This window comes from Archocentrus centrarchus, chromosome 16, assembly GCF_007364275.1.
Source record: "Archocentrus centrarchus isolate MPI-CPG fArcCen1 chromosome 16, fArcCen1, whole genome shotgun sequence".
NCBI classification, from domain to species: domain Eukaryota; kingdom Metazoa; phylum Chordata; class Actinopteri; order Cichliformes; family Cichlidae; genus Archocentrus; species Archocentrus centrarchus.
This window is the reverse complement of record NC_044361.1, coordinates 5,305,028-5,322,310: the sequence shown is the minus strand read 5'-3', so window position 1 is coordinate 5,322,310 and position 17,283 is coordinate 5,305,028. Positions and strand designations below refer to the sequence as shown.

Sequence of the window (17,283 nt, the reverse complement as noted above, 5' to 3'; positions counted from 1 at the left end):
TGTCCTGCAGGTTTTAGATGTGTCTCTGCTTCAACACACCTGAGTCAAATATAGAAGTCATTAGCAGGAATCTGGAGAACTTGACTACATACTGAGGAGGTAATTCAGCCATTTGATTCAGGTGTGTTGGATCAGGGGCACATATAAAACCTGCAGGACAGGGGCTCTCGAGGCCTGGAGTTGAAGAGCCCTGAAATAGTGTAAAGTCGAGCCAGGCCTCATCGTCCAACATCAATTTTATTAACTTCAGTGACATCCAGCTTCCAGACTTCAACATGTTTCATGTTCAGGCAGGATGTTTTAGTTTTTCTAAGTATATTGTGGAAATCATGAATGACAATGATCTTCAATTAAAACAAAATTAATTTACTGAATGCCCCAAACTCCATCAAAAAGGAAAGTTCTACTAAACCAAAATTATCCTCTAATGTCACATATTTTGGGGCAATATTTTGTGTGTGATTGCCCACAAGAAGAAATTTGTTTAAGAACTCATAAGGATATTTGCAATCTTAATTTTTTATGTCTTAAAAGTTCAGCAGAATGTATGAATTTTTATAGATTTTTAACCTGGGTGGAATTTCTTCCAGTTGTGTTGCCTGATTAATTACCAAAGCTCTCAATTTAGCAGATCAAAATTTGTAGTTGGTTGTATCAGAGTATGAATACTTTCGAAGTCAGACTTCCCACCATTCTGATGTTACCTTAATGCATGTGTGCAAGTACTGAAACAAACAAAACAAAAGTAAACATGCAGCAAACAAAGGAGCAAAATCTTAACACACCCTCGGAACCAACTTTCTCTGTCCCAACATTAGAGGCAGCAGTACCGCGAGGCATGTGTGCTGTCAGAAATCCACACGAAGAAGTGTACAGTGTAGCAGCACAACAAAAGGTTCAGCCTTCAGCATAAATATAACTGGATATGAAAAGTTATCTGTCTGGGGAAAGACGTAGAATGAACTAAAGATCTGACTCTGCAGCAACCTTCCTTGATGCACCTGAGCACATCCTGGACGAGACAATAGTTGCACACCGAAGAATCAATAGAGGAACACAATGTGAAAGGTTCACTGAGAGAAGACACGTTTGATAAAGTCTTCACATGGAGCTCTGGCTGTTTCAAACAGCATCATGAACGCACTACTGTGGTACAAGTTTATTTGTGCTTCCACACCGTTCTTAGTCCTTTCACTGATTTCCAGGCAGGGGGGAAAGTGACAGCGGCTCTTCCTCATCTGAATCAAATTCAACATTCTCATCTTTAACCCACTTGCCGCTTCGGTCTCGCAGCCACCCATCACTAAGAAATGAAAACAAAAAAAAAAAAGCAAGATGAAATGCACTGAAAACCTAATACTGACCCACATACTGGTCGGATAAAAAAATCACTGATAAAATACACAACATGAGAAAATAAAAGTTCCAACAAAAACATTTAGGCACCTTTTGAGTTTGAGGTAGTGCTCCAGCTCTCTCTTCTTCTGGGCAGTGATGGGTTCTGCCTCCTGTCTTACTGTAGTCTGTGATTCAAATGCATCTTTTGATGGATGTGGCTCTTTATCGCCTAAAAAATTTCAAGCAAAATTATGGCTGAAGTTGCCTCAAAATAAAACCTGTCCATAAAACATTTCCTCTGGGAGACTTTACCTGTTGTGCAGACAGTGGAGTTGCTTTGTGACGTGTTCCCTGAAAGTCCAGATTTCCAGCAGGTGGATGTCACGATGTCACTGGGATCTGAGTTGGTGCTTTCTGTCACTTTTTCAGATTTTGTACTTAAAAAGGATGATAATTATTTTTTTAAATTGTGTTTTTCATTCTCTGGCGTAAAATACAGATAACGTTCACATCCAATAAAGGCTCACCTGGTTTTTCTGTGACAGCTGTTATACGGTACAGTCTTCAGCAAAGCATGATGGGTGAGAGTCCGTGTTTGTGCCAGTAACGGGGCTGAACCGGAGGGCTCCTGAAATCACAACAAGGGTTGCTCATATTTTCCACCACTACACGATGACATTAAATAGTTTGGTCAGGTGTAATTTGTTAGGGTCATATGGTAGTGTGAATCATAAAGAAAGACTATATCTGTTAAGCTTGTGATGTTTTTCCTGTGATGATTCATTGACCGTCTGCTGGCAGAACGATCCGGCCGATTCTCGCCTGTTGTTGCTTTGTTAAACATGCCGCTTTCAGTTTCACTCTGCGAATCAAGAGCTTCTTGAACTTGCCAGCGTGGTTAACTGTTACCAACCTGTCGTTTCTCTTCAGCCTGGACGTAGTTTTCATGTTTCCGTTTTGTTATTTCATTCTTCAGCCGTGCTTTCTTGCCATAAAATCCTTTTAGTCCTGAGTAGAACACACAAAAAGACAATCACCCCTACTTAAAAAGTCATTCTATATAAAATGAACCAAATCTGAAAAATTTAGACCAGAGCACCTCAGGTGGACAACAACTTTAGTATATTTAATGATGTCATGCAAAATTTTACCCACTATGAAACTTTGTTTTGACAGAACAGGAATCATGGGTAGGGGATGAGCCTGATGTTAAATTACAGGTAAAAGGGACACTTGTGTGGCCGTGGATTTAGGTCGTCTAGAGCTGGTTGTCTACCAAATGGATGGTCGGTGGATCGATCCCCAGCTTCTCCAGTCTGCATGCCAAGGTATCCAGCCCCCGATGAAGCAATCACAGTGTGTATGTGAATGTTAGATAAAAGCACTGCATGAATGTGTGTGAACGGGTGAATGGGACTTGTAGTAGAAAGCACTTTGAGTGCTCAAATTGAGTAGCAAGGTGCTATACAAGAACCAGTCCATTTACCTTTTATATGTTGTAACTTAATGTGATCAGTCATCTATCTCATATGCAATGTGATGATAAGTTTACCTTAAAATGCATTTATTGGCATTTTCTCAAGTGGATTATCAGAAAACAAAGGTGCAAATGCTTGTTTCGGTTTCTTTACTTCTGCCAAATAATGACAGTATATCAAGTCCAGATAATATGAAAAGCAAAACTAAAATCATGGTAAAAGCCAGAGAATCCCAGCTGCACACAACAGCAGCCAACCAATGACACACACAAAAAAAACAAAAAAACAACCGGACTTTCCAATATTTCACCGTTTTTTATCTCAACTATCTGATATCTAAAAATATCTTTCACAGCTAGGTCTGAAAAATGTGCATGGTTTTGCTCCAGGTTCTTCACACAACCTGGGCAGTCAGCCAGCAAACTTTTCCCCCTCAGTGATCCTAGCAAATTTCTGTCACAAGTTTTTTCATCTGAGAACATGCTACACGCGACTATTAATCTGTCTGCATCTTTACTTAACCACAAAAATTCAAAGAATGGGCAAAATGTGAGATCTTCAAGTTAGAAATTTCCACGTTAATCTAGAAGTTTTGAAATTTTAGGAAATAAAGTAAAAAAAAAAAAATGAACATTTTGAAATATAGCAAAGATTTGCATGCTGTGTCACAGTTAATAAATCATATTTGGAGTCTGATATACTTAGGGTGACCAGATCCCAACAAACTACAGGGTGCACCATAAAAACTTGACACTTGAGGGATTATTTGTAATTTTGAACAAAAAGTCCCCAAAAGTTATATTTTATTTTGTTAAGCCACAACAACGTTCCATACAAGTACAATCCATCTATTTTTCAATATGTCTGCCCTCCGCACTGATCACAGCCTCTAAACGATGTCAGAAGGAGCAGCAGGTTGTATGAATGTAGTCTGATGTCAGTTTCTGCCAGGCCTTTATTACTGAGGCCTTCAAAGCTTGAACTGAAGCATGGGAAGTGTGGCACGCTTCCTTCTCAACTGTTGTCCACACAATATAATCCAATGGGTTGAGATCTGGACTCTGTGGGGGCCAGTCATTTAAGATGGCTTTTGCTTGTTTGAGCCGTGTCTCTTTTTGCAGCTGTGTCAGCAGTGGGACTTTGAATCGTCATTTGGAGTTCATTTTTAACTATCCTTCTCAAGGATGTGTTACTATTTTGAGGTCAGCAGCCATTCTTCTCATTGATCTTAGGGGATTGGTCCGTATCCGGTTTGATCTTGTTTGTAACGGACTTGACTTCTTCCTACCAGAGCCAGCTTTTCTGTCAGCACTCCCGGTGAGTTCCAGCTTTTTCTTGACATCATAAACTGCCTGTTTTGATATCCCCAGCTGTCTGGACATGGCTGTCACTGTCAGGAACTGCTTGAGTTTTGGTCATTTTCTGGTTGATGGGACATACATGTGCAATAGTAAGGAAACAAGGTGATCAGTGATGATATGTGACCTTATTAAAACATGACAACTTATAAACTGACTCAACATAGAAAGCAGGGCGGAGGGAATATATTCAAGTGTCAAGCTTTTTTTGGTGCACACTGTAAATGTGGTACATCCTGGGAATGCTGGGAGGTGATCTGAAATTTCTACGTGTGACCTAAAAAAATAAACACACTATCAACTACACAGGTTACAGGTTTGATGTTTAACAGGTAGAGGACACAAATGCAACTTTCAAAAGTACCTCACTAGGTCCACATTAAGCATAAAAAGAACTTGCAGGCTGATCAGTAGTTCCTTTTTTTTCCTAATGCAATAAGTGACACAACTTAACGGTTACTTTGGCCATTGGCTTGTATGACGACTGCGCTGGAGTTTCACTAGGACGCAACTATAAATCAGCAGATCTCTTTTTTGAGTCTTAAGTAGCTTCTCCCAGTTTCAAGTAGCTTTTCAGTCTTCAGTGTTGTATTTCATTAAATATTCTTGGTAGTTTCCATCATGTTCTGCTCAAATCTGCATAACTTCCTTGATATTTTTCAGACTTTGCATAGCATAAGCAGCAAGAAAGGATGGCATGTTAACTTGCACATCACCGATGATGACAGTCTTCCCAGCTTTTTCACAGCACCTCGGATAAAAGCCAGACCTCATATAAGTGTCTGTCCTGCAATGTTGACTTTAGATTGAAGAACCAATTAAAATGTGGGATATTGTCTCAATAAGTGTGACGAGGGACAAGAGATAGAAATGCTGTGCAGATGGCTAACCCTGGACACAAACACTTAAGACAAAGGCCAAGAGATTAGCCTTAGATCCCCAGGATACAAGCCCATGTACTAATATAGTTAAATTAAATAATCAGTAACATCATTTAAAGAGTGATTTTTTTTTTTTTTTTACAGGCCCAAGATGCTCACCCTCGAGATGCCTCTTCCCCTTCCTGTGGACTGCCAGCATATCGACTGTATCAAACACAGGACGGTAGGAACATACAAGGCAAGTGTACCTAAAGGTCAAATAGAAAGAGCAGAAATTCAACTTAATGCTGTTAGCGACACATATTTGTCTTTCCCAAACATTTCGTTGTTTTGAAGTTCACCTCACCTTCCATTTTTCATAAGAGCAGCCTCATCTTCTGGAATAAAGTTAGACAGGAGGTCTGCCACACGACGTTTCTGTACAAAACGAGAATATTGTAGGATAGTATGTTAAAATATTGTTAATTTCCTTCCAGTTTCAAAGTAACACTACAGTATGTTGTTAGCTTAAAGATGCTAACACCTACAGCATGTGTGATCTCAGCTTAGGTTTCTTTTAGTAAGCAAGTATAAAATATTTAAAACAGACCGTTACCTTGAGAATATTCAGCTGGCTCTTGTCATCACCTTCTCTTTTAAAAGACATAATTGTTATGCTCGATAACCTGAAAATTAATCTGAGTAGCAGAGTAGCTTCTTGGCGACAAGTACAAGCTAACAGGAACGCTGCATTCATGAACAAACGGAAAATGGGAAATATAGACCTCCAGTTTGAAAACACCGTTCTGCTGAGTTTGGAGGTGGAGGGTTGTTTTGACTATTGGAGCTACACCGATATGTACTTGCTTTTATAACTCAAAAAGTCCGCACATTCATTAGAAAGCTTGACTTCTTGCTATAATTTGTATTTGCTTAATATGCAAATCTGTGCACCTCTGAAAGAGTGGCTCCCAGGTATGTTTTGAATAAACCACTTGTCTGAGCGTATCTAAAATTAAATCACTCCGTTGCGATGGCTTAATTCCGATACAAATTAGCATATATATACAACACAGTTTAGTGCCAGTTTTCCTTACAGTCCTCAATGCAACATTTGTGGCGAATCATGGGACCAGTCAGTCTATACGGCAGCCATGGCAACATATTTAGCTGTAGACAGCTGCCTGCAGGAGTTATGAAAGCATGAGCAAGTTTCTCACCAACTTTTCAACCGTTTGTTTGGCAGATAAGGTAGGTTAAACTTGTACGCCAGTAAGCTTTCTGCAGAGCTTAAATGGCTGTCATCTGCGAGAAAAGGCTTAACACTTGAAACAAATAACGAGCGACGACGTTAAGTTGATAGCTTTAGTTAGCAGGCTAACTAAGCTGCTAGTTTGGTAATTATGCGGGCTAAATGGAAGCTATTATTCTCAAGATGTTGACAGCACTAAAGTTTGTTCGTAAGCGCATTTTAGCCCCACATGGTCGGTTACCACCTTAAAGGCCAATATAAGGATTTTTGCGACTATGTCCGGGGAGCGAGCTCCGCTACCAGCTGGAGGGGACGGCCTACTCCGAGGGAGCCGCACAAGATCTTACGGGAGTTTGATCCGATCTCCGCTGTCCCCGGTGCGCCAGAGACGCATTGAACATGTAATTCAGCCGGGAGAGACACTGCAAGGCCTGGCCCTAAAATACGGAGTGTCTGTGAGTATTAATCTGTTGGTTTGATTCTGAACAGTTTATGTTAATCTTACATACAAGTGTATTTGTGACGTCTTGTTTTCTAATTGGATGTTTGTTTTGACAATGCTGAGATGCAAGTTTGGGTGCATATACATATTTGTTTTCATTTTAATGTTTTTGACATTTATTCATGCAGGTTAACTCAGTGGTTTAATAAAATGCTCAGCCCTGATGTGTGCTAAAAATAGAAAGACCCCAAACTAAGATGTTTATTGAGGTGGTAGTGCGTGCTATGGAAAGTGTTTGCCTCAAAATATCAATGCAATATTTAGTTGGCTTGGTGTCTCCCTCCTGATCTCATTAAAAGTTGGACTGATTTAACCAGGTATAATACTAATACATACTAATACAAGGTTATTTTCTCTTCCAGATGGAGCAAATCAAAAGGGCAAACAGACTGTATACCAATGACTCGATATTCCTGAAAAGGTCCTTGTCAATCCCTGTGATGGCAGACTTGGACGACTACAGTAATGGGTTGCATCTGGCTGAGGACGACAGCCACAAAGGCAGTGTTAACTCTGCTTCGCATCACAATGGGCACACAGGGAGTTCTTCTGAGAAAAAGCAAGAAGACTGTAAAGATCTCACTCCAGTGGATTTTTTGAAAAGGTTGGATGACTTGATAAGCCAGTCCAAGCAGGCTGCAGTCAAAGGATGCCAGGAAGCAGAGAAAAGGTATATCTGCAGCTGTCACTGGTTGCTTTTTTTTTTTTTTTACACTTGTGTTTCTGTCAGGGTCATTTGTAGCAAGACAGAATCCTACTGTCTTGGTATTTAATTGGTTCAGTTGGGCACTGTTTCAGTCACACTGAGATATTACACCCATTTTTTTTTTCTCCAGGTTAATATGGAACATATTATTGCACCAAAATCTCCAATTTGGAAATGTTGTATGTTCAGTGATGTATAGATAGTTTTGCAATGCATAAAAATGCATGCATACTATCTGAAGTTCTGGTATGAAATGCAGTTAACTTAGATTTTCATGTCGTGTACTCCTTCACCTCTCTAGCCTTCCCATTATTACATCAACCACTCACAATGTTCAAAAGATTTCTAATGTTGAGTAGCTGCCTTGAATGTAATTTGTAATGGCCTGGTGATAGTACCAATCTAAGAGCCATTCTTTAATATCACTCAATTTAGCCTAAGATCAGTATACACTGAATAAGTTTTGACTTGGTCTTTTTTTATACTTGCCAGGGTTGCTGCTTTAGAAGGGGCTTGCAGCAGCAGGACATCGGATTGGCGGCCACTTACAAGGTCGCAGAGCGTCAGTTCATCTTCCAGGATGCAGCAGCAGGCAATACACAGGGCAGTACCGCTCACTGTCACTAAACTGACCAAGAATCTGAGAGACAGGGAAGATGAGATCTTTGAACTGTGACATGTCTGTCACTCAGATCATTAATGGAACTTTCCCAGGGAGCCGTGACTTCTGCATTTGACCTCCAGGATAACGGAGCATTGCAGATAAAGGAATAAAAGGAATTCCCGCTGCTGCATAGAGTTAAAGCATAAGTGTGCTTTCATACTTCCATATAATGCAAAAACTATAGTTACTTTAAAAAAAAAAGGAATATTGCACAGTTGTGTAGCCTTGTTGTTTATTTGGTAAGACATACTGTAGATCGTGAAAAGCTGCATATGATTTCTCACGTGCAGAAATGGAAACTTGAAATGTGAAGAATGAGAAATCAGTCACGTGATTGATCATATGGTCAGCACAAAGTGGTTTGTGTGTAATTGCCTCAGATTTTCAGATTTGTACCTGAAGTTTTTCAATTCCATTTCTTATGTTCACTGTGTTAATAATGACAATAAACTGATAAGAAATACTTTTTTTTTTTTTCTGTTTTTGTTTAAAAATTTAGCCAAAGTTAAAAAAAACAACTGATGTTTAGATTATTTGATAGCAATAATCGCATTATTTCTTAAGGGTTTATTTTGTAATGTCTTAAAATTTGTGAAGTTTTAAAATAAATATTTGATCCATTTTTATAATTTCTTCACATTACTGCTTATAGAAAGAAAATATTTTCAGTTCAGTGAAATTGAATCGAATTAACGTTCCACTGTATTTTGAAGTTTAATGCCCGATTGGAATTGAATTTTAATATCTTCCATGTAATGCCAACGAATACCCTGTTTTATTTTTAAAACCTCACCCAGTTGCTGTGAAACTAGTCCTCTGAAAATCATGAATCATAGATGTTTAGGTTTATGTAGTCATGAGTAGAGTGTGTTTTTGTTGATCTAAACATGTTTTCAAAGTGCATAGTCATGGTCGGAGTAATTGTTTACTCTGGGCTCGTCTTTATTTTTGGCTGCATTGTTGTCTTGACAAAATACAGTACGCTGCTGCAGAGGCACCATGTTGACCAACAGATGGCAATGCTGTACTACAGTGGCATTGTTCCCAGACTTACCTTGTTATGCATCTGTCCACCTGATTTAATTCTGTCATCATAATGCATAAGATCAGTAGTTCTGTATAAAATATACCAAAGTGTCAAATATTGAATGACATTTTGTATTCTAGTAAAATGGCCACTACAGAATATATTTATATTCAAGTTTGATTTCTCTGAACATTGCCTGAATAGACAATATACATTGCTTACATACTGTAGTATATATGTATGGCCCCAAAACATTAACGACTTGAATGACTCCACAAAACTTTATTTGTATCCCGCATGTTCTTTGAGAACTGTGGGGAAGCAGATTGGTTCTCAAATGACTCGTCTTACATCGGCAGTCCTCAGCAGCAGCAAGACGAAGAGTTCAGAGTCCCAGTTGAGTCTACCTGTTGATCTCCCAGTGTCTGTCTGACATATTTAGTTCTTTTGTCATATTGTCCCATCCTCCACAAGTTTGTTCAGTCCTTTACAGATCTTGGTGAGGTTGGGTCTGAAGGGGCCGTCAGGGTTGTACAGACTGGTCAGAAGCTGTGGGTCGGAGTAATGATTGAAGACATGGTTGATGCGACCGTGAGATTTAGCGGTGAGGTGGGTGTTGACCAGCTTCAGCAGCAGATCCCTGCAGCTGGTCAGGATGTCAGCCATCACGGTCTTGTCAAAGGTAAAGTCCACCTGCATCAGTCAAGAGGTGCATTTGTGTTAGAAAATTCACACAAGTCTGATTGTTTTATATCTATATCTGAAGTCAATTGTCAGGATATCTGCAAATGATCAAAATATTTGAATATTCATACGGCTTCAGAGACTTCTTAGAGATCGTGTATTGCACCATTAATCGTTCTTGTGTATGTAGTTTTAATGTATATACACAAGTTGCAATACCAACTCTGTTAGAAGAGAGAAACAGACAGCTGATTATGTGGAACTGAAATAAAACAATCAGACCTTTAGAGCAGCTTCTGAACCATATGTTTATGCAAACTATGTACTGGTTTTCTATTATGTTCCATAATGAACGTAACTGGACATTTTATCCCAAGCAAGCATTTTGCTAAAGTGTTTGATGCCGCGTGATTAATTATACCATTTATTAGAAATATTCACGCTAAAGTAAATTGCATTTATTCCGGAAACATTAAGGTCAGGAAACCTCTTGCAGTTGCTTGATATTCCAGCCTTGAAGTTCACCCGCTACACAAAACATTTTCCCTGTTTCAGAGTAAATTGCATTCTTTTCCAGTTGTAAGAAAAAACTGTGCATGAGCAGGTTTTTAAATTCCTGCTCATACATCATGTATTAAGATGTTAAAGTGTGGACGTTTACCTCATAGAAGCTGATAGCTGTCATTGCTCCCTGGTGGAGCTTCTTCTTAAAGTCTTGGGCCACTCCCAGCTCTTCTGTGTTAAAACGGTTGTTTCTGAAAAGGACGCCAATCTTGACTGCAATCTTGATGAGGTCTTTGATGACTTTCTGAGCCTCAGATTTATTTCCCGAGTACTCTTTGGAGACCCGGTACAGTTCATCTAGGATCTCACTGGTGGTGTCATCAATGAACATTTGGACAGAGCTTTTGGTGGCCATGCTGCTGAGGATCTTCTTCTGTGCCTTCATGGCCATGTCCTTGGAGTTGAATGCATCCATAGTTGCCTGAATTACAAAGAAAATGAATTGTATTTTTCATTTTAATGACTGTCCTGATTATACAGCCATTAAACTGTTTTAATATCCACATAAACATTTTACAGCTCAGTCTGAGAACATTTAAATTGTCTGTATAGACAAAAAGTTTCATAATTATACCAGCAGAAATAAAGTAGTGAAGAGAAATAAAATATTTCTACTTCATGCTCATAAATAGCCCAATAGAATGTCATAAAACTGCATATAGTCTTACAGAACCCGAATGTTTAACACACAGTTTCATATTCCTGTGATTAAAATGATTTCTAACCATTTTAGTCTGAAAGTTTGAATTTGCATCTTTAGGCAGATTTCATGTCACTGTCCACACCTAACACAGTAAATCAACAGCAAATCCTAAATACTGTTGGTAGGCAAGTAAAGACTAGATTACACAACTTTTTTTTTTTTCAGTTAAATGAAATGAAAGAATGAAAGTACTAAATGGGAGAGGAGGTCCTGTTTAGACCAAAAAGGGGAAGATGTAAGTACAAACTTTGAAGAAGCTGATTTTTGTCTTTGTCTTGCAGTGCTGGCTTCAAGGTTAAACTGTTAAGAAGAGAAACACGTTCACTTCCCTTACCAAAATATTACAGATCATCGAGAGAAATGATGAACGTTTCTTCATTACTTTGACGTTTTAACTTAAAGATTACCATCCACCCTGATCATCAAAGTCCATGCCAGTGTCATAATTACTCACACTTCAAGTCTTTATATTTGTCATCCTAAAATGAGAAACATGCATTGAGCTCCTCTTGGTGCTAAATGAGCAAAGATTGAACATTAAGTGTGTTCTTTAAATTCTGAAGCCCTGCCTTTATGTTACGTTAGTTACAATGTTTGTTTTGATATCTTACAATACCAAAAGGGAAAAGTACCATGGAATAGGCTCCACAGAGGCACTTAATTTTCCCCCTGAGATTCTAGCCACACCTAGCATCCATCACAGAACACCCCCTGGGGAATCATCAGCATGCGTACAGCGCACTATGACAGAGCTACAAAATCCACAGTTTCATCTTTGATTGTCAACACAGTTTGAATTAATTCCTCTTTAATTCCATCTAATTTCCCCCTAATCTCTTCCATGGAAGCAAGCAGATATGAAGTGGATCACTCACAGTGAAAACTATATTTAAATTTAATTTCTCTGATGTCCTTATTAGAGACTTACAGAGAGTGGGCAAACAAAATACAATTTAATTCCCACATCAACAAAATAACAAAGACGGAAAAGATCAGAGCAGTAAGACTCTTACAATAGATGAAGCAAGTAAGTGTGTTTTTTGAATATTAATGCTAAATAGATAAGCCTTAGCCTTATATCACCAGTTCCAGAAACACAGCAGCTTAAGTATAAGCCTAAATGCTTAGCTCCTGCTTCATGATAATCCGTGTTTTATGAGTAACACAGAATCAACAGATATGCAGTATCTTTAGCAAACATCAGTGCCACTGAGGCAGCTGCGTAACCTCTCCTACTTCCTGTGTCACTTGGTATTCTCGCATGTGCAGAAGCTCAAAGTGTAAACAGGCCTCCAATTTAGAAGACTGTTTCTGAACCTCTTTCAGAGTAATTTTCTGCACTAAATCTCACTTGTGGCCTGTATGGACAAGTATATGAGGGGTGCTGTAGGCTGCATAGCTGAGGCACGTCCATGCTTGCTTTTTTAACATTGCATCAGTTCAAAGGCAAGAACAGGAAGTGAGCATCCTGATTCCAGCGGCTACCGTAATTTCTGTCGCTGGGTTTACCTTTGCATAAAACATCAAAACAGGATGTAAGCACTATTTTATTAACAGTTTGTCTATAAGTTGTCAGCCATTAGCAACTGTAACTGCTGTGAAGTATTTCTTTCTTCCCTGTTTATTATTATTAGAAGCCGTCATTGAAAGTATGATGTTCAAGTCGCCCAGTGCCAGCAATGCACAGTCAGCAGTGTGAGCAAATGACTTCATCATTTACTCACGAACGAAAAAGCGATCCAGTCACATTAATGATCATATCATGCAAATAAGCAGCACTCACTGTGATTCTCCCCATCCCTGATATGCATCCCACTCTCAGCTGCAAAATTCATTATAAGCAAACAGCCACTTTTATAGCATATCTCCAGTAGGTTTCATTTTACATGCACAACCATTAATTTCAAACAAGTGTCACATTTCTAATAACTCCCTTTGTTGCAAAAGCTTTGGGGTCCCTGTGGGGAATTCGAAAACATTCATAAGATTAATTTCCCTTAACAGTGATAATGAAAGTAGAGCAGTGTGACAGCTATTTCAGATTCATGCTTCAATCTCATTTATTTGCTAAAAAGACTACAGGGATTTGAAGAAAGTGCAGTGTGCAGTCATCAGCCAGTATTCCACACAGTGAAACCCCCACAGCGTGAGACACGTCGCTGCTTGGCCTTTTGTGCATCTGCATTGTTTGTTTTATGCAGCGCTGTCAGGGGGTCGAGGCTGTTTGGGTAACACTGAAACATTTCGACGCTACAGCAGCATATTGCCATAAAACCACTGTTTTATAATGGACATAATTCAGTCGATCATGTCGAGGACACGCGCAGTGTTGAGCAGCAATTTTCTGGTACAAATGGATTGAAGAGGGTCTTTGAGCATTTATCAGTTTGTTGTTGACATCCACAGGGAGTGACTCCATTATATGTTCAAGTGTTTGTTTCCCACCCAAATGCCTGAAACTGCATGCTGTGTGAGAGCAGAACAAAAAAAAGCAGAGATGAAACTATTTGAGCAGAGATGGCCTTTAATGAGTTTTAGGGTTGCTATAATATGCAGGCAGTGTGGAATATTTAAATGTTAGGTTAATGGGCAGTCAAAGAGAGAGTCCTGATTGGTGGAGCCATCCAGGCAGACAGGAGAGGTAAATATTTAGCATTCCTCAGATGACTCAAGCATTGAGCCTCAGTGTTTTTGTGCATTTTTGCTCCTGTTCCTGCATGTTCTTGCTTGCATGCATGTCAGTGTGTACGTTTGAGCGAAAGTCACTTACTGAGTTTTTTGAATGCAAGTATTTAAGAACAACAGAAAGCACTGGGTTTTGTGTGTATTTCTGTGCTTTTTGTGTTTATAAAGAGAGATCCATTCACAAGCCCCCGTTTGGCTGAGCCGATCTAAATGTTCTTTGTAATATTTCTAGAGTGCAGCAGGGCATTGTTACTGTAAGAAATCCTCACTGTGTTTCATCACCAGGCCTGGGAATGGCCAGACTGGTTTGGAGTTTGTGAGACTTCGAGGGAAGCGGCATGTTTCTTTTAGTTGCTCACACCCTTTGATCATACTGAACGACGAGGATGTTCCAGAAAAAGCACACAGACAGGAGTCAGTCATGCAATTTTTAGAAAGGTCATCACTGATCTACAACGATGGTTGCATTGATACCTGACGATAATCTGGACAATCCGAGACAATAACCGCTTAAAAATAGGATACATTTTTGCGACCTTACTCAGCAGCTTTCTGTGAAAGATCAGTATCTTGCTGGATGAAATGTCACTTCCGTTGTGGGTTTTGAACTTTGGGTAAAAGTTGTAGTTTGTGATATTGTTTTTCACTTCATCCTGTTGTGTATTATCTTACACCACTGGGATATTTCATTTTTTATACAGGTTTGTAACCATTCATTTTGTTTCATATTTACTAACCACTGTAACATTTGTCAAACATTTTGTTTCAACCAAATTGTCTGCTTCTGAGGTTTTGGGTAAACGAGGAACCATTTTGAAATCCTCTTGAAGCAGATATTGCAGTTTATCTTTCCACATTGCACAACTTTTCAGAATTGTTCAAGCCTGCCACCATCTGCATGCCTCAAAAGGGAAGCGAAACAGAGCTGTTGGCGCCCTGGCAGGGAGTCATTAGTAAAGGCCCCCCAGCGTTGTATTTGTACCTTGAATCTGCGTGACAGTGTGAGCTATATTGCAACCTTTGACTGTCTTTGGCTTGGAATTAACATGCTTCAAATCAAAGTAGGCCAGTGAAGAAGGAAAGTTCACTGCCCTGAGATTTGAGTTGAGCAACTCCCAGCCTGTGCAAACAAAAAATGAGAGCTCTACATCTGTGCCTGTCACTGTACTTGTTCCAGCATGACTGTGAGCATGCATTGCATGTCTTCCAACTCGTGTTCAAGATGGGGAAGTGAAGCACAGTCACACAGTTTCCAATCATCCCTTTTCTCAGTTTAACTCTGTTAGGAGCCAGTGGTGCTCTTAAATTTTACAGGATTAAAGAAATGGAGAGATAACATCTCTAGTCCCAGAGACATTTTTTTTTTTTTTTACTGGCATATGAACACAGCAGAAGTGTCTTACCTGTGTGTGCGTGCGAGTCCCCCTCCCTCCTTGTCTGTGTCAGATGTCTCCCTCTGCTCTGTGTATCACGTTGACAGCACAGGCTGGTCAATTTAACGGGATCCCTTCATCTTAACTGCGAACAGAACCAAAACCCAAAAGCAGCCCTCCTGCCGCGCTTCTGTCAGTGCTTGCCACCCTTTCTTAAGACAATGTTGAGTTGCACTTCCTTGAGGAACTAAATTGCTGTGACACACCCCTCAGCGTGTGTGTGTGTCTCTCTCTCTCTCTCTCTCTCGCTCTTTCTCTCTATGCTATCGTGTGTTTCCTTCTGAAATTCAAATTCAAACTCTTCAAAACCACCGTATTTCTCTCTTGCCTCGCTCGTCACAGTTTGGCACTCTGAATCTGCCCGTCTCTTCCCCTGCTCTTCTCTGTATTGCTGACGTTGTGCCTCTGCTTGTTCTGACGAGTGAAAAACCTAGAAAGAATTTACGAATAATCCAGTGATGCAGCCGGTTGAAAGGGGAGAGGCTTAGCTCTTTTTTTTGTGTTCACCTTTGCTGGAATGTGGCTCCTGTCAGTGCTGCTGTGCGCCCTGTCCCTCCCTGCATGTCACTTTTTGAAGGTAGAATCAAAACAATGAGTAGCCAGAAGTGTGTCTGATGTACACATACACCATACCTCCCAAACTGCACTACAGCACAAGGCTTAAAACTCATGCACAGAGTACCAACATGATAATTGGATAAATGTAAACTTCATGTATCTCTTTCCTTCAGTTGCTGGCAACACTTCTTTTGTTTAATAATTAAGCTGGAAGTTGTGTTTTTTAAGTTCTATGTCTGTACAGTGACATCATAATTACACAGTAATTTATTGCACGGTGTCCCTGATATGTTTTCCATTGTTAAACATAAACTGAATACAGCAATGCCCATTATTCATAGTTATCAGATTACAATAAAAACTAAAGTCCACAGTATCACTCTAATGAATGAACCTTTGTTTGAGCCAATAGCCATAAACCCCATAAGGTCTTATCTAAATCAGTGCCCTATAAATACATATAAGACTCTCAGACACTCTCAGCAGTTACAGCAAATGTCTGTTAGTGTGATGTTGTGGATTCAACGATTCATTTAGAATCAGGAAGTGTCCCCTGCTTCTAGAGCTGTGTGTTTATCTGTAGTTTTCTTTTCTGAATGGCAAACAGCTGTGCTGAAAGGCTGTTGGCTGAGCCGTGGGCCATTCAAAAAGACATGTCCACTAAACATTTGCAAATCTTAACTGTTGTCAGATGTTGGGGTTACAGGTCACACTGAGACCCCAGCTGGACTAAGAGGAGTGCCTGGACAGGATACAGCCCACCAGTATCCGATCGAGCACACCTGCCTCTTTGTTTTGCCTCCTACCCTGCCCTTCTGCAAGAAATTAACTCGAGTAAAGTCACGGCGAACCTTTCTGCAATTGCAGAATGAGGTCTGTCACCGTGGCAACAGACAGGAAGTAGTGCTTAAGCGGTTTCCTGATGGCTTCCTCTTTATCATGTAATGACATCTCACAAGGAAACATCAGCAGGGAGTACTCAGCTGAATATCTGTGAGTGAGAGTTTACATGCTGGCATGTGTTTGTGTGAAGGAACACACGCGGTAAGAAATAAGTTCTTACCCGTCTCACCTTCAGACTGTACACATCTTACGCGCTTGCTTCTTTTGGTTATGAGATAATGAGAGCATCTTAAATTATGTCTCTTATGTTTCATTAAAAGATCACAGGGACCTTCAAAGCCTGCAAACTCGCACATACACACACATACAGGCACTCACATAATGGCAGTGTGTTATCACAAGATGACTAAGACAAGAATAACCACTGAGGTCAGGAAATTGCACCTGAAGATGTGGAGCCTGAATTGGATGGAGGATTTGGTGAGCTTAGGTACTTTCTGCACTCATGCAGGCTTTGTGTTAGAGGGTGAACAGATGCTGGCTCAGGTGAGGGCAGAGACATAATGTGTGTCTGGGTCTGTGTGAAGCTAAGAAAGATTGGGTTTTTAAAACTCTAACATCTGGATTT

At 39.9% G+C, this 17,283-nt stretch overlaps 3 protein-coding genes across 3 annotated transcripts; 1 reads left to right on the top strand and 2 right to left on the bottom strand.

Moving 5' to 3' along the window:
• Nucleotides 1-218: 218 nt before the first annotated feature.
• scnm1 (sodium channel modifier 1) lies at nt 219-5,872 on the bottom strand. The gene is made up of 8 exons (XM_030749703.1): nt 5,651-5,872; nt 5,402-5,472; nt 5,215-5,303; nt 2,252-2,346; nt 1,866-1,966; nt 1,651-1,775; nt 1,447-1,567; nt 219-1,303 (listed from the first exon to the last, which is right to left on the bottom strand). The coding sequence occupies exons 1-8, from the start codon at nt 5,789-5,791 to the stop codon at nt 1,192-1,194; spliced, it is 855 nt and encodes a 284-aa protein (XP_030605563.1). The 5' UTR covers nt 5,792-5,872; the 3' UTR covers nt 219-1,191.
• Nucleotides 5,873-6,157: 285 nt separating this feature from the next.
• On the top strand, nt 6,158-8,708 carry lysmd1 (LysM, putative peptidoglycan-binding, domain containing 1). The gene is made up of 3 exons (XM_030749704.1): nt 6,158-6,741; nt 7,151-7,458; nt 7,987-8,708. The coding sequence occupies exons 1-3, from the start codon at nt 6,562-6,564 to the stop codon at nt 8,168-8,170; spliced, it is 672 nt and encodes a 223-aa protein (XP_030605564.1). The 5' UTR covers nt 6,158-6,561; the 3' UTR covers nt 8,171-8,708.
• Nucleotides 8,709-9,076: 368 nt separating this feature from the next.
• tnfaip8l2b (tumor necrosis factor, alpha-induced protein 8-like 2b) lies at nt 9,077-15,668 on the bottom strand. Its single transcript, XM_030749705.1, has 3 exons — nt 15,225-15,668; nt 10,531-10,854; nt 9,077-9,878 (listed from the first exon to the last, which is right to left on the bottom strand). Exons 2-3 carry the CDS (start codon nt 10,846-10,848, stop codon nt 9,636-9,638), a joined length of 561 nt encoding a protein of 186 aa, XP_030605565.1. The 5' UTR covers nt 10,849-10,854; nt 15,225-15,668; the 3' UTR covers nt 9,077-9,635.
• Between the last annotated feature and the right edge of the window lie 1,615 nt (nt 15,669-17,283).